General features: G+C 36.5%; 2 protein-coding genes across 3 annotated transcripts in view; one reads left to right on the top strand and one right to left on the bottom strand.

The window, feature by feature from the left end:
- Window positions 1-7114, bottom strand: part of Invadolysin (leishmanolysin-like peptidase, invadolysin) — a 690653-nt gene extending 683539 nt beyond the window's left edge. Inside the window, exon 1 of the mRNA XM_069818006.1 lies at window positions 6799-7114. Within this exon, the coding sequence (XP_069674107.1) occupies window positions 6799-6918 (120 nt within the window). The 5' untranslated portion in view covers window positions 6919-7114. The remainder of the gene's footprint in view (window positions 1-6798) is intronic.
- A 135-nt stretch (window positions 7115-7249) lies between these two features.
- Window positions 7250-15300, top strand: part of LOC138694359 (uncharacterized) — a 43069-nt gene continuing 35018 nt past the window's right edge. For both annotated transcript variants that reach the window (XM_069818012.1, XM_069818011.1), the window contains exon 1: window positions 7250-7435. The gene's annotated coding sequence lies outside the window, so the exon portion shown is untranslated. The remainder of the gene's footprint in view (window positions 7436-15300) is intronic.

The following is a 15300-nucleotide window of genomic DNA, read 5'->3' as shown; positions in this document are numbered from 1 at the left end:
AAAACTATTCCCAGGAGTCCCAGTATAGCGAGGATATATACCAGGTTTTCAGGGTACGATATCTGGAAAGAAGAGATGTCATTGCTGACGTTATCTTAACACACAATTTTACACTTCTATATTAGTAGAATAGTAGCCATTTCCCCTCTCGTGGATGAGCTGGAACTCATCTCAGTTCCGACGAGTTATTTAAGTGAAGTTTGTAATTTTCGTACGGTACTTAGAATATTTACGGTTTAATGATGGAGAACTATCGGAGACTACAGTTTGCAACCTAGCTCTCCCTCCTGACTTCAACGTGTAGCAGTATCCTCTATCGCCAAGTACCATTGAATGAGAATGATGGGCCAGAATTGTACGGTTTTATACAAATTCAAACAAAGAGAGACGCCTTGGCACGAATACATTATTGGTTGTACCTGCTAAATAATAATGCCGAAGGTTAAAGGTTCTCAGGCGCATATTTTTGCAACGAAATTTGGTGTTTTGAAGTGAATGACGGAACATTACATGTAAATTATGTAATACAAAGATACGAGGTGACAAGTGATATTATATACAGAGACATTGTAGCACAAGAAAAGAAAGGAGGAAATTCAAACCCGCGAATTGTTCTATGATAATTCTTCTGCACATAACAAAGGTACGTAAAAATATATCTTTGTAATGCTATGTAGCGTATAGGCCTAGTATTTACTTTCAGAGCTGTCCAGATTTGTTCATATGCACCGTGTTATTCACGTAATTGATCGCAGAACCAAGTCAATGTCCTCGTACTAGCTCATGTCCCCGGCCTACGTACCATGCTGCAGTCAACTTGTGCAATCGGTCCCCAACATTACAAGCCTAGTTATATCTTTATTTTATAGGTTAGAATTTCTCGTCACATATAGGCAAACAACCGAATTTGGGAGTGCTTCTTCCGATGTGACACTGACAAAGTCAAAGTACAAAAGAGGCGTACAGTTCCAAAACCCTCTAAATCCACTTTTCACTAAAATTATTTGTTACAATATGTTCACAGTAAAGATTAATGCATTCTATTGACCCATATATCAATATTGATCCAAAGAGTTCTACATTTAGTGAAAAATGTTCATTTGAAAAATAGTTCCTTTTCCAATATCCTCTAAATCCATTCTCTACTTTTCCAATATCCTCTAAATACCTAGCGACTTTTCTAATATTCTCTATAACCAACTTATTTTTTGCATATTCTAGTAGTATACTGATTGTGAGATCTGGCAGTTGGTATGTCTTATTATATTTTCCCGCCAGACAGGGTCTTTGGTAGATTAGAAAAAAAATAGGAAAATCAATACGATCACTGATTCTTCTGAATATATCATAATTTATGTAGAAAAAGGAACTGTCAAGAAGCTATGATATGATGTTCCTATCAACAGCTGGAAAGAAAGGAGTGACACATGCGCTGAAAGCATTTTCAACTTAGCCCTTTCTAACAAAATTTTCTTCAAAAAAGGGAAGTCAGGTGTATTAGTGAAAGGAGAATGCCACTATCATAACGTTTTTGGAATTTAGCGAAGTCTTTTGAAACGAGGAAAAGTAATCCATGACATGCAGTTGCAAAGAAAACAGTTGGGGGTGACAGTAAAAAAAGAAAAAATTCAAGATATTGATAAACTTCTTTCAAAACATTTCGGTCCTTTGTGAAAAACAAACAACGATCTGAATTTCTATGCCCATCTCATCAGTGAAAATGGAGAGCAAGCAGAGGAAGCAGAAGAAGACGAAGGAAACATTTTGATCGATGAAAGTGACGACCTGAAGCTGTAGGAGTAAATGTCAATTTATAAGGTGATTGTTCAAAGTAAATCCTGGACTGAATTCTATGTTCTTTATTACTGGGATTCCATTGTAATATGTGCGATTGTTGCACACATTTCAAGATATTTTTTCTCTTGGAATTCAGCTCAAAAGTGTTCTATTAACAGTTGAGTAATGATTACTTTCGTATGTATTTGAGCACGTAGCCTACTACAGTATATCCAAATTTGTAGCATGATTATGGATTGTTTCTTGAGTAATTCTTTATCTTCAATTTTAATTCTCATTTACGTGAACAATAAGCCTATAATAATCAATAATATTCCTGTAGCTCTTCTACAAATAAATGTTAGTTGAAATCTACTAAGGAAGAGACTAGTGAAGTGCTTTGTGTGGAGTGTGGCATTGTATGGGACAAAAACATGGGCATTACGACGAAATGAAGAGAAACGAATAGAAGCATTTGAAATGTGGATATGGAGAAGAATAAAGCGTGTGAAGTGGACAGAGAGAATAAGAAATGAAGCTGTGTTGGAAAGAGTGGGTGAAGAAAGAATGATGCTGAAACTGATCAGAAAGGGAGAAAGGAATTGGTTGGGTCACTGGCTGAGAAGAAACTTCCTGCTGAAGAATGCACTGAAAGGAATGGTGAACGAGAGAAGCGTTCGAGGCAGAAGAAGATATCAGATGATAGACGACATTAAGATATATGAATAATATGCGGAGACTAAGAGGAAGGCAGAAAATAGGAAGGATTGAAGAATGCTGAGTTTTTGCATTGAAAGACCTGTCCGTGGGCAGAACACTTATGAATGAATGAGTTGAAATCTTTATTTTCATAGGCTTCATCTCGTGTCTAAAACCTGACATGTTTAAAGTTCCTTTCCAATATCCGCTAAATACATTTAGTTCCTTTCCAATATCCGTTAAATACATTTAGTTCCTTTCCAATAACATCTAAGTAAAGATTGAGTTCCAAAACCCACTATATACAAAAAAGAACATTAATTTTGGCAATATGGTTTATAATATTCATATGAAACATTATACTGGTATTTTCTACTTTCAAGTAAAGTTCATCAGAAAAAAAAAGTTATTTCAAAATAAAAACAAAAGCAGTAAAAGTTTTTTTCGTTTCCTGAAAAATTTGCTCGAATCGATTTAGAGGATTTTGGAACTGCACGCCTCAAAAGATGAAATTCTAACATATAAAATTATGACTCAAGAATTAAATAAAGTAATAATAAGTACTTTGAGTCATAATAAGTAACGAATGCAATTAATGAAATCATAAAGTAGTACTACTACAATCTCATTCCTTTCTTCATGACAATATGTATTGCATTTAATAATCTTTTAACAGGTGCAAAGTCAAGGTTAGCAATACTACTAAATATAAGTTACAATGTCACACCTGGAGCCAGGTAAGGTTGACAATAGGGATGTCAACCCTCCCGTATTTCTCGGGATCGCCCGTATTTGCCCCTAATTTTTAACATTCTCCCGACTCCCGTATTTTTCTTCTCTTCGAGCATTTTTCTCCCTTATTTTTGCAATGTAAAAATCATTATTCTGAACATTTGATCTTACCGTGAATGATGACTGTTTATTACGATGAATTTTATTGTTCAAGAGACGCACTGATATGTGCAGTCTTTTCGAAAGGTAATGCTTGCCGGAAATGGGTTTTAGTGCTCACCTGTTTATTTATTTTATTGGGTTATTTTACGACGCTGTATCAACATCTAGGTTATTTAGCGTCTGAATGATATGAAGGTGATAATGCCGGTGAAATGAGTCCGGGGTCCAGCACCGAAAGTTACCCAGCATTTGCTCGTACTGGGTTGAGGGAAACCCCCGGAAAAAAAAATCTAAACTTGCCCCGACCGGGATTCGAACCCGGGCCACCTGGTTTCGCGGCCAGACGCGCTGACCGCTACTCCACAGGTGTGGAACTCACCTGTTTAAAATCAAACAATATTAATATTATAAATTTTGGAAAAAAAAAAAAAAACTCATTAGTTTTTATCTATGCATACCAAGTAGTAAAGCTCATACAAAGAGGATGTTTCATCCTGTGAACAATAATTGGACAAATGTTCGAAACAGGAGTATGGCACATCTAATCTAATCAAAGCTGCAAACTGCAATTCACTTCAATTATTACGCGAGGCAAGATCCGTTTCAAAATACTCTTAATTTAAGCCTAATTAGCTGTCCAAGTGTAGAATAAAGTTGTTTTTTAGTAAATGAACTGAGTAATTTGTCATTTTCTATATGAAATTTTATCGATTTCTTAATCTCTCATATTTTCTTCAAAAAAGTTGGCAACCAACCTTAGTTGACAAATATACAAGTGTACACGGATTCAGGTATACATGGGTTCGAGCATCACACAGATACAGAAAAGTTTTTGAAGTACCTGTAATACGGTTTACCCCGATCCGGAGTTGCGCCCGAGAGCGGGTTGGATTCCCACTTGGGCTGATTACCTGATTGAGTTTTTTCCGAGGTTTTCCCCAATCCTAAGGCAAATGTCAGGTAATCTATGGCGAATCCTCGGTCTCCTCTCGCCAAATCTCGCTATCACTAATCCCATCGACGCTAATAACCTCGTAGTCAGTGTTGCCAAGTCAGCGGTTTTGTAGCCAAATCTGATTTTTTCAGAACTACGATCAGCTACAGAATTTTACCGTCAGTGGCTAGCTATTTGGCGTTTTTTTATGATTCTGGCAGAGGGAGACGATGTGTCTAGGTTTTTTTCTGTAAAAATATTCTGTATTTCTTTTTATATGTACCTGCGGACAACAATATTAGTTAATCATAAACCAGAGTTTAACATGGTATTATCACAATTTTTCTTTGTGTTTGTATAAATAATATCAACGTTTTATGTTAACTCGATTTGGTACAACCACGTCCATTTCCTGCCTCATTCATTGTTGTTGTACAAATAATGTATGCTGCATTCGTTAAACTGTTAGTCTAATCATGTATGCATAGTTTTCGTAAATGAATTGATATACAGTATTTAATCATAAAGAGTAGAGAATGAACTGAATTATTATTTTAATTTATGATAACTTAAAGATATTATGATATATCTAATTTATCATTCCGCATTATAGTTTATGTAACACAGACATACTTATAATCTCCTAAGCAACGCTTAAAACTTAAAACCAAACTCATTGTTGGCAGGCACGTCTCCAGCTCTGTGTGAAATCAGATTTCAAAGCGACCGGTGTGATTGTGAATGTGATTGTTTACGAAGTGTCCAGTATATTCTTGATCTACTTCATTCAATTCTGAAGAAATATGCCGCGTAAAACTCCATAGGTACAAAGTTTAGAGATGTGTGAAAAACATAGGCCTAATGTGTTGAAAGATTGGGTGGAAGAAGTTGCCGGTGATAGTTGGAAAACTCGGTGTAAATGGTGTAAAGTAATACTGAATGCAAAATATTCAGAATTAATTAAATCTGAATACGAATTTGCAGAGAACATAGAGCGTACAAAGTGATACACACTTTCCATAATTTAGTCTACATTTTTGTAAAATTCTCCCGTTCTTGTTTGTATTTCATATTTGGAAGTGATGTGTTAAGAAAAATCTGGAGATTTTCAACTACAGTTTAGCGGCTTTTTAAGCTTCTGCAGCGGTAAATGGATTTCTGAGTTGGCAACATTGCTCGTAGTTGATACAGCGTCGTGAAATAACCAAGTAAAAAAAATACGGTTTCCCATTCCCATATCGCTTAATATCGCCCCTTTTGTCATCATCAAACACGTAATATTTTCGTATTCGTACGAATGGGATATATTGTTAAAAACTGACTGTGAAATAAATCTAGGGACACTGATTATTTTTATTATAACTTGTATAGTTACTTTCAACAGGCTTGTCAAAAGATCGTTTTATTATCTGTGATGAAAATTGGTCATCCTGGATCCATTCTTGAAACACATTACTGTTCGATTATTTTACTTCTGACACTCAAATTTAAATACATTTTGTGAACGAAATAAATCACTAGAAACATTAACACACATTCTTCATTTACAAACTTACTAGAGCACAGTCTATCGTAGCGTAATTTATTTTTTCATGTGCCTCAATGCAAACACATGCTCTAACAACAGTGAACTAAATCCACACAACAATGATGAAACAATGAGGTGGATCAGACATTAGAGGTTCGCGATTGCATGATTTGTAGAACTGCAGGTGTACATCGCAGTACAAATATTTAAAAACAGCTATTTTGTGAGTTCTATTCTTATTATAACAATGTAAAATAATGTCCAAAGGCAAACAAAATAATAAATTTCTATATTTTCTTATTTTACACAAAAAATATTTTTGATATTCTGTATTCAATTTCTGACCATCCCTTTGGTTTTAGGTTTCAATTTCTACGGAGTTATCTTGCTTGTCATTGTTGTTTACGTCAATTTATGTTCAAATGTCCTTATGAAACGACACTTCATAGTACTAAGCAGGCTATATAACTTCGTTTATGTCCGTTCATGAACTACATGTGTGCAAAAAAAAAAAAGTAACTGTAAATAGAAAACACAGGAACCTGCATTACCTTATCTAATTACGAAAATTGGTATTGTGCAATTAAATTTCCTTCCTTTTCCGGTGTGATTGTTAACAATGACTGTTGTTTCAACGCGCATGGAACCTGGGGAGTCAAAAAAAAAAAAGCGAAAGAACAACATTAACAGCTGAAACGCGACGTGTGGCCTACGGCTGTGAGAATAAAATTATTGCACAAAAACTCCGTGCAATTGTTACCTCTAGTCACTTCCGGACGCTATTCACACCTCATTTTTGTGACCATACTTGTATGGTTATTCAAAGCGGTCAATGGCACGAGATAAACACATGCAAGAAAACGTGCAAGGAAATCGACGTTCTGACACCTTAAATGTCACCGGTGTCATGTTTACAATATTTCAAAGCAGTTAAAGACTGTAAACAATAAAATAACCACTTTCTTACCTCATCCGCCTTCGGGTGAATGTGACTGCAGTGCCTATGAATAAACATCCCATTCACATAAAGTACAAAAATCACAACGAATACACAACAACCCTCCTTCCACTTAACTTTCGCTGCCATGTTTGCTACATTAACGCACTCACACAACCACCGTACAGACTACTCGCACATACTAGCGACGAATTCGGAGCATGGTGCATCCATACCACAGACTGGCAATATACAGTCCAATACCTTCGGTATACTCTCATAGCATTGGATAGTGTAGCCGCTGCTGCCATCTTGGGTCCAGTGTTTCTCGCTAATCTGATGTATTTCTGTGTTAGTTTAGCAGGAGAAATTTATAAAATTTGCCCTGTCCAAATAAGTATATAGCGGGTATTGGATTTTCCCAGGGTTTTTAACTGTCACAGTGGCAAAAATAACATTCTTCTATACTCAAAATATGTAAATTTAGTGACTTCTGCATTATTTTATAGCGTGTTTTAAGGAATCGTGTTGGCAACACTACTATAGTGTCTGATTCTGTTGTTGTCGAAGAGGTTGTAGACGTGTTTGTGTATTAATACAACAAATGCATATTAGTTATATCTTAATTTGGGATTAGTCTTGTGAAAATGTACATTTTTACAGAATGGTACGTATTTGCGTAGTGTTTGAATGTAGTTTTCCGATAATTTTTTATAAGAGGCCACTCGTTTAGGTTATGTTCGTTCCCCTGAACTAGCTCCAATAGATAGCCTAGGATATTATGTATTGTACAGGATGCGCTGATTGCCTGATTGGGCTTCGCGTGTGCATTTTTTTCAGTATAAACATTGCGAATTGACGTAGCATGTTAGTCCTTATAAAAGATGCCAAATTATTGTGACCCTCTAGGTAAATATCAGGGAAAACTTTTTGTCTTCCAAGATGTGGAACTTAAAAACAGTACTGTACGTAGTTACACGCGATTAGAAGAAGAAAAGTACTGGTTCTGTCTTAAAAAAAAAAAAAAACAAAAACAAAAAACAAAAAAAAAACAAAAACCCCCGATTTTTGCCCCAATAATTAAAACACTTAGAAAAAATGAGCGGAAAGCGTTAAATTAAAAAACAAAAGTTCAAGGAAAAATAACATGAAAACTCCCAAATTTCGCAAGTAACTTAAAAATGCAAAACATTCACAAAAACAAAAAAGAAATTTTAACTCTTTCCGCTCATTTTTTCAAATGTGTTAATTTTAGGGCAAAAATCGGAAGTTTTTAATTTTTTTTTTTTTGTCGAAAAGACAGAACCAGTACTTAATAGACATTTACCCAGATTTCCAATCTGTCTTCAAATTTGAGCCACATTTTTCACATATTTATCACACAAAACAAAACGAAACAAAAACCTACACGCTCCTTCATATTGTCCTCCTTCCAATGTCATAACTAATGTCAAAGTGACAGAAACAAAAGGAAAACAACGAATATCGAATTAATGTTACGCCATCAAATATTGACTTATACACATCTACCTCGCGATAGAATCTAGCGAAAATTTGTTAATAAAAACCTGAATTAACTAAACCTAACCTTCGTATATGCAAGATGGGTAACCACAGCACGAAGAAAATTGCTTGATTTGATCTGGAATATATACGCGAAAATAAATTCACGGTAATAAATATCACACCACCCGGACATTCCATGACAGGTCAGCGAAACGGTTCCTGTCCTCTTATAAACATAAAAACCAAAATGACTGACCACCACTTCCAATTGGCAGATATCCATAAGTACGTATAAATATAGTAAATCTAAACTACGATTCTTTTCCGCTTACTTTCCACATTAGAAATAATAATCACAAACTTTTATAACATTAAAATCATAAAAAAAAACCAAAACAAGTACTTACCACTTCTGTGAAAAAATAATGCAGATTCGCCACATTTTCAGATATATGTATCTATCACACAAAACACTTTGACCAAACAAACATCCACGCAACTCTTCTTCATTCTTGCATAACCATGAAATTCCGTAGCACGTATACTACAACCTACACACAATTCAACGTCACGCATCTCCCATACTCACAACTAATCTCAAAGTGACGGACAGAAAATGAAAAAATCGAATATCGAATTAATGTGACGTCATCGAAATATGATCTAACAGCAGAACACTTGTAAAATCTTTCTATACTTATATCAACATATTTGAGAAAATGGATGGCTGACCACCATTTCCAGTCGGCTGATATCCGTAAGTACGTAAACATAATAAAATCAAAACTACAATTGCTTTCCGCTCACTTTTTCTAAGTGTTTTCACATTAGGAATAATAATCAAAAAGTTTTAAAACATCAATTTCATAAAAAACCGAAACCAGTACTTATAGTTAATTATCATTATTTATAAAATGGAAACACTTAGAAAAAGTGAGCGGAAAAGAATCGTAGTTTAGATTTATTATGTTTACGTACTTATGGATATCGTTTTGCAGATTGAACAAATATTAATACACAAAATGAGGGCGAAACTATAGTGCTGAGTTTGTTTCGATGATTCCGGAAGGGAAAATCCGTCATTATTGTCCATTTTATATCATGGACTGCAGTTCGATGGCTCCTTTGAACACCCACTTACAGATTTATGACTTCCTACACAAACATCTTTGACCAGTCCATCCTGTCCCCTCGTCCCAACATTGCACAGTTGCCACAATCCTGGCGACCTCGAAATGAGAGGATTCGTTGCCGTCATCCCCATCTGGATGCCATGTGTTTTGAAGAAGAGAAAGTAATATTACAAGCTGACCACCCAATGAATTTACAGAATACACTCTCAATGATACTCTCGTGCTAATTGACGGGATTCTTGGAATTCGGAAAAGATGTGGCAAATCTGCCTCCACGTGGATTTGACGGGAACCTGTCATTTCTTCTGAACGAGGGTTGTGATTGGTTACTAACAGGCGAAGACAAAATTTTCGTTACAGTAAGAATGACATTTATTTATGACAACCAATTAGTAGGGGGCAGTAGAAGGTCTGTCGGTGAAGTTCTTTCTGTGAAACTGCACTCCATGAAATAAAATGTAGGCCTACTATACACTACCTTATTACTGCCAACATAAGAAAATAAAAAATCACCAGTTCAGCGTATATGCAAGGCATAATGAAAGCCTAAACTAACCTAACCTAACCTGTCACAGATTCGTATATGTAAGACATAACAAAAGTCTAAATTTACCTAACCTGTCACAGATTCGTATATATAAGGCATAGCGTGAGTGTACACTAACATGAAACTTTCGTAATGTCACCAATGGAATTGGAATGGAATTTACGAGAGGGAGTACTATGGCCCTGCACTGCTACCTGTTACGATCTATTGCACTAACCCTCAAGCTAAGCACATTCTCAAACCCACACTAGCTGACTACATTAAGGTTCGCTTCTTACCCAGGTTTCAAGCAGGCAACTTCCCTTGTCTCTAGACCAGTCCCCTCTAAGCATTGCCAGCTGGCGATCAGGGAATGCTATGGAATGATGATGAAATGGAGAAATGTTGACGAAAGATGTAGCTGTCTAATAAGCCTATGGAGAAAGACGGGAGAACCCCTAGAAAAATCCCAACTGCGACCTTGTCTGCCACAAGTGTCACTATGGATTTTTAGTGAAAAATTCCAGACCTAATCGAGACTCGAACCCTGGCCGCCTGCGTGACGGGATAGAGGTCTGATCACTCAGCCACGTAGGGGTAAATGTCACCAAAGTTATGTTGGTATTACAGAGGAGACAGCTGAAGGTGTGTTTCCAAAATAATCAGAACTCAGAACAAGCTCAGCACTAGTTTAACCAAAGTCAGTGCTGTCATGGGAGCCATGTAGGGATATATGCCTTATGGGAACCTACAATTTTTTATTGATTCGTATGGGGAAGAGAAAATTTTGTCCATATAATGCTTAAGTTTTGTGTATGGAGGTCTAGATTAAAATTAAAATTTTATGTTTTATTTAACGATGCTTGCAACTGCCAAGGTTATATCAGCATCGCCGGTGTGCCGGAATTTTGTCCCGCAGGAGTTCTTATGTGCCACTAAATCTAGTGACATGAGCCTGTCGCATTTAAGCACACTTAAGCCCGCAACCTCGGGCACAGAAGGCCAGCACTATACCGCCTATGCCACCCAGGGTGACGGTCAAGATTATGTATATGAAAATGTGTAGGCCTACTGATCTTAGATCAACTGTTACTGCTATCATCTTCTTTGATGTTCATAAACATAAATGGTCCACATTTATAACGCTGGAATCCAATACCATATATAATAGAATGGTTGAAAAACACCAAATTTCTGCAGGAGTTTCATGAGATCTTTAAATCAGGCTTGTACAATAAAAGATAATGCAAAACAATTTCTTTACTTCTCCTTAAATAATAAATGATAGTTGGAGAAATAGACAGAGGAGAGTAAAATATATTTCAAGAGAGAAAAGTGAAGGGATGGGGCGTATGGTCAAAAAAAAATTACCATGACAGCACTGCATAAACTATAATGGGTAAGATTCCCCATATTATCGTATATGAAATGGATATCATCTTTGCAGGTAGAGCAAGTAACTTAATATACATATATACTTACTTACTTACTTACTTACTTACTGGCTTTTAAGTAACCCAGAGGTTCATTGCCGCCCTCACATAAGCCCGCCATTGGTCCCTATCCTGAGCAAGATTAATCCATTCTCTATCATCATATCCCACCTCCCTCAAATCCATTTTAATATTATCTTCCCATCTACATCTCGGCCTCCCTAAAGGTCTTTTTCCTTCTGGCCTCCCAACTAACCCTCTATATGCATTTCTGGATTCGCCCATACATGCTACATGCCCTGCCCATCTCAAATGTCTGGATTTAATGTTCCTAATTATGTCAGGTGAAGAATACAATGCGTGCACTTCTGTGTTGTGTAACTTTCTCCATTCTCCTGCAACTTCATCCCTCTTAGCCCCAAATATTTTCCTAAGCACCTTATTCTCGAACACCCTTAACCTATGTTCCTCTCTCAAAGTGAGAGTCCAAGTTTCATAACCATAAAGAACAACCTGTAATATAATTGTTTTCTAAATTCTAACTTTCAGATTTTTTGACAGCAGACTGGATGATAAAAGCTTCTCAACCGAATAATAACAGGAATTTCCCATATTTATTCTGTGTTTAATTTCCTCCCGAGTATCATTTATATTTGTTACTGTTGCTGCAAGATATTTGAACTTCTCCACCACTTCAAAAGATAAATTTCCAATTTTTATATTTCCATTTCGTACAATATTCTCGTCACGAGACATAATCATATACTTTGTCTTTTCGGGATTTACTTCCAAACCTATCTCTTTACTTGCTTCCAGTAAAATTCCCGTGTTTTCCCTAATTGTTTGTGGATTTTCTCCTAACATATTCACGTCATCTGTATAGACAAGCAGCTGATGTAACCCGTTCAATTCCAAGCCCTCTCTGTTATCCTGGACTTTCCTAATGGCATACTCTAGAGCAAAGTTAAAAAGTAAAGGTGATAGTTAAAAATGTTATGTTTTATTTAACGACGCTCGCAACTGCAGTGGTTATATCAGCGTCGCCGGATGTGCCGGAATTTTGTCCCGCAGGAGTTCTTTTACATGCCAGGAAATCTACTGACATGAGCCTGTCACATTTAAGCACACTTAAATGCCATCGACCTGGCCCGGGATCGAACCTGCAACCTTGGGCATAGAAGGCCAGCGCTATACCAACTTGGCAACCAGGTCGACTAAAGGTGATAGTGCATCTCCTTGCTTTAGCCCACAGTGAATTGGAAACACATCTGACAGAAACTGACCTATACGAACTCTGCTATATGTTTCACTAAGACAGATTTTAATTAATCGAACTAGGTTCTTGGGAATACCAAATTCAATAAGAATATCATATAAAACTTCTCTCTTAACCGAGTCATATGCCTTTTTGAAATCTATGAATAACTGATGCACTGTACCCTTATACTCCCATTTTTTATCCATTATCTATCAAATACAAAATATCTGGTCAATAGTTTATCTATTACGCCTAAAACCACAAACGACACTGACAATCCCCAATATATATATATATATATATATATATATATATATATATATATATAGACACACACACAAAGTGATTCACAAAGAGTTTTACCGCCACTTAGGGAGGGCCTTCCTGAGGTGAAATGGAGCAAAAAATGTAAATAAAAAAATAGGGTCCAACCTGTAGTTCAGTCGATACAGGTTCAATTTGAAATTAGAGACAAAATTTAATAATATCATTACCGGTACAGAAAAGAAAAAAAACAAAAACTGGATACAGTTCCTACTCTTGTAACAGCTCAATCCGGATCAGTTTACTTAATACCCTAAGGATAAAACCTAACCATTTTTCCCCTATTACTATATTTTTTGTTTGCTTATTTAAAGCCTGCATGCTCCATTACTGTGGAGTAATACTACATGCATTGGTTTATCATACACTGTGTACAAGTAATTACTTTATATTGTGACAGCGACGTGAGATTCGAACTCACGACCAGCGTCCCGCAAGAGAGAAGATCGCGCGGAGCACTTTGGGATGGCGCGCGGGCTTCACGGGGAAAGGGGCCTACACGCGAGGGGAGGCTGCGCGCGCAGCTGCTACTTAACGCAGTGAATGTGGAACGACCTTCCCGACTATTCCAGAAATCCGTCGAAGTGGAAGACTCGCGAATTTTCGAGGCTACGTCGCTGTGGTTATAAATTATGGTCGCGAAGGAACGACAGCAGAGTTTTCAGTTATTCAGTCAGTGAGTAAGCCAGAGCAAGCAAGCCAGACTTGTGTGCCGGAGTTCGACTCGAGTGTGCGTCCGCATCTGCGTCAATATTATTCTAAGACTTATTTTGTAGGCAAGATAGGTGGATGAAATTTTGTACTTTTCTTTCATTGCTATTTATCAAATTGTATATTATTACTGAATTTGATCAAGTTCTTATGATATTTGTGCACTAGCTTGTCTTTATTCACTAGCCAGTTTTCAGTCTGTGAAAACTGCCGCTTTCAAAATGTCTCTTTCTCTCTCAAGTAATTTGCAATTGTATAACAAATGGTCTATTGTTTGTTCGTCATTGTTGCATGGACATAATGAGCTATCTATAATTTTGTATTTATGTAGATATGATTTTATATTCCCATGTCTGTTATTATAGTTGTGAAGTTCGTGTTATGTTAAGTTTTAGTTTTAACCGATCATTTATTAACTTAGGCCTACTTATTTGCAAATGGCTTTTAAGGAACCCGCATTGCCGTCCTCACATAAGCCCGCCATTGGTCCCTATCCTGTGCAAGATTAATCCAGTCTCTATCATATACCACCTCCCTCAAATCCATTTTAATATTATCCTCCCATCTATGTCTCGGCCTCCCCAAAGGTCTTTTTCCCTCTGGCCTCCAAACTAACACTCTATATGCATTTCTGGATTTGCCTATACATGAACATGCCCTGCCCATCTCAAACTTCTGGATTTAATGTTCCTAATTATGTCAGGTGAAGAATACAATGCGTGCAGTTCTGTGTTGTGTAACTTTCTCCATTCTCCTGTAACATCACCCCTCTTAGCCCCAAATTAACCAATCATTCGTATTTGGAAAAAATGATTTTGTGATTTGTCCTTTTACTGTGTTGTCCCATTCGTTTTGCCACTTCACTAAACTGAGATTGTGTATTTCATCTTTCACTGTACTTTTTGGTTTATTGCTGTAGCTCTCTTGAATATCCTCGGAGCGTGCTGCCTTCTTCGCAAGTTGATCTGCTAATTCATTCCCCGCGTGCCCTGCGTGGGCCTTAATCCAGTTGAATTCTATTTTCCAGTTCTTCCTCTCCACTTCCTTTACTTCTCTTCTGATTTCTTCTATGAGATATGTATGATTTGTTTGGTTTTTAAGGGAGTCTGATGTTATCCTGCTGTTTGTAAATATTGAGATTGTTTGCTGTTGACTTTCCATGGTTTGTACATGTTGAATAGCTATTAATATGGCTAGTTGTTCAGCTTGATTGTTTGAGCATTTGCCATTCAGCCTGTACTTTAGTGCTTCCTCCAGGTTTCCTTCTTTGAATATAGCTACATATGCTAGTGCATTATAGTGATTTTCTAGAGGTCAGATTGAATTTTCTTTTACCAACTTTGTTTCTAATTTCGAGTATTGACAAATACGACAATGGCAGTTACTTTCTAACTGTTAAGTTGGAAGCAATAATTTTGGTTTGCAGTGAAGAAAACTGATAAAATGGAAGTATAACTATATATAGCTTGTGAAATTTGAACGTATTCAATAATGAATTAGTAATACCGGTATTAATATTAATATCAGTACATAATTGTGTTGTGTTGTGTTGTGTTGTGTTGTGATTTCAATTCAGTATTACATTCAAATAAGTGTAATTAAATAAGATACAACTTATAAACCTACTCAGTATGAAACATG

Source organism: Periplaneta americana, chromosome 2, assembly GCF_040183065.1.
Source record: "Periplaneta americana isolate PAMFEO1 chromosome 2, P.americana_PAMFEO1_priV1, whole genome shotgun sequence".
NCBI lineage: Eukaryota > Metazoa > Arthropoda > Insecta > Blattodea > Blattidae > Periplaneta > Periplaneta americana.
Note: the sequence above shows the minus strand (reverse complement) of the source record. Positions and strands in the feature narration are given on the sequence as shown.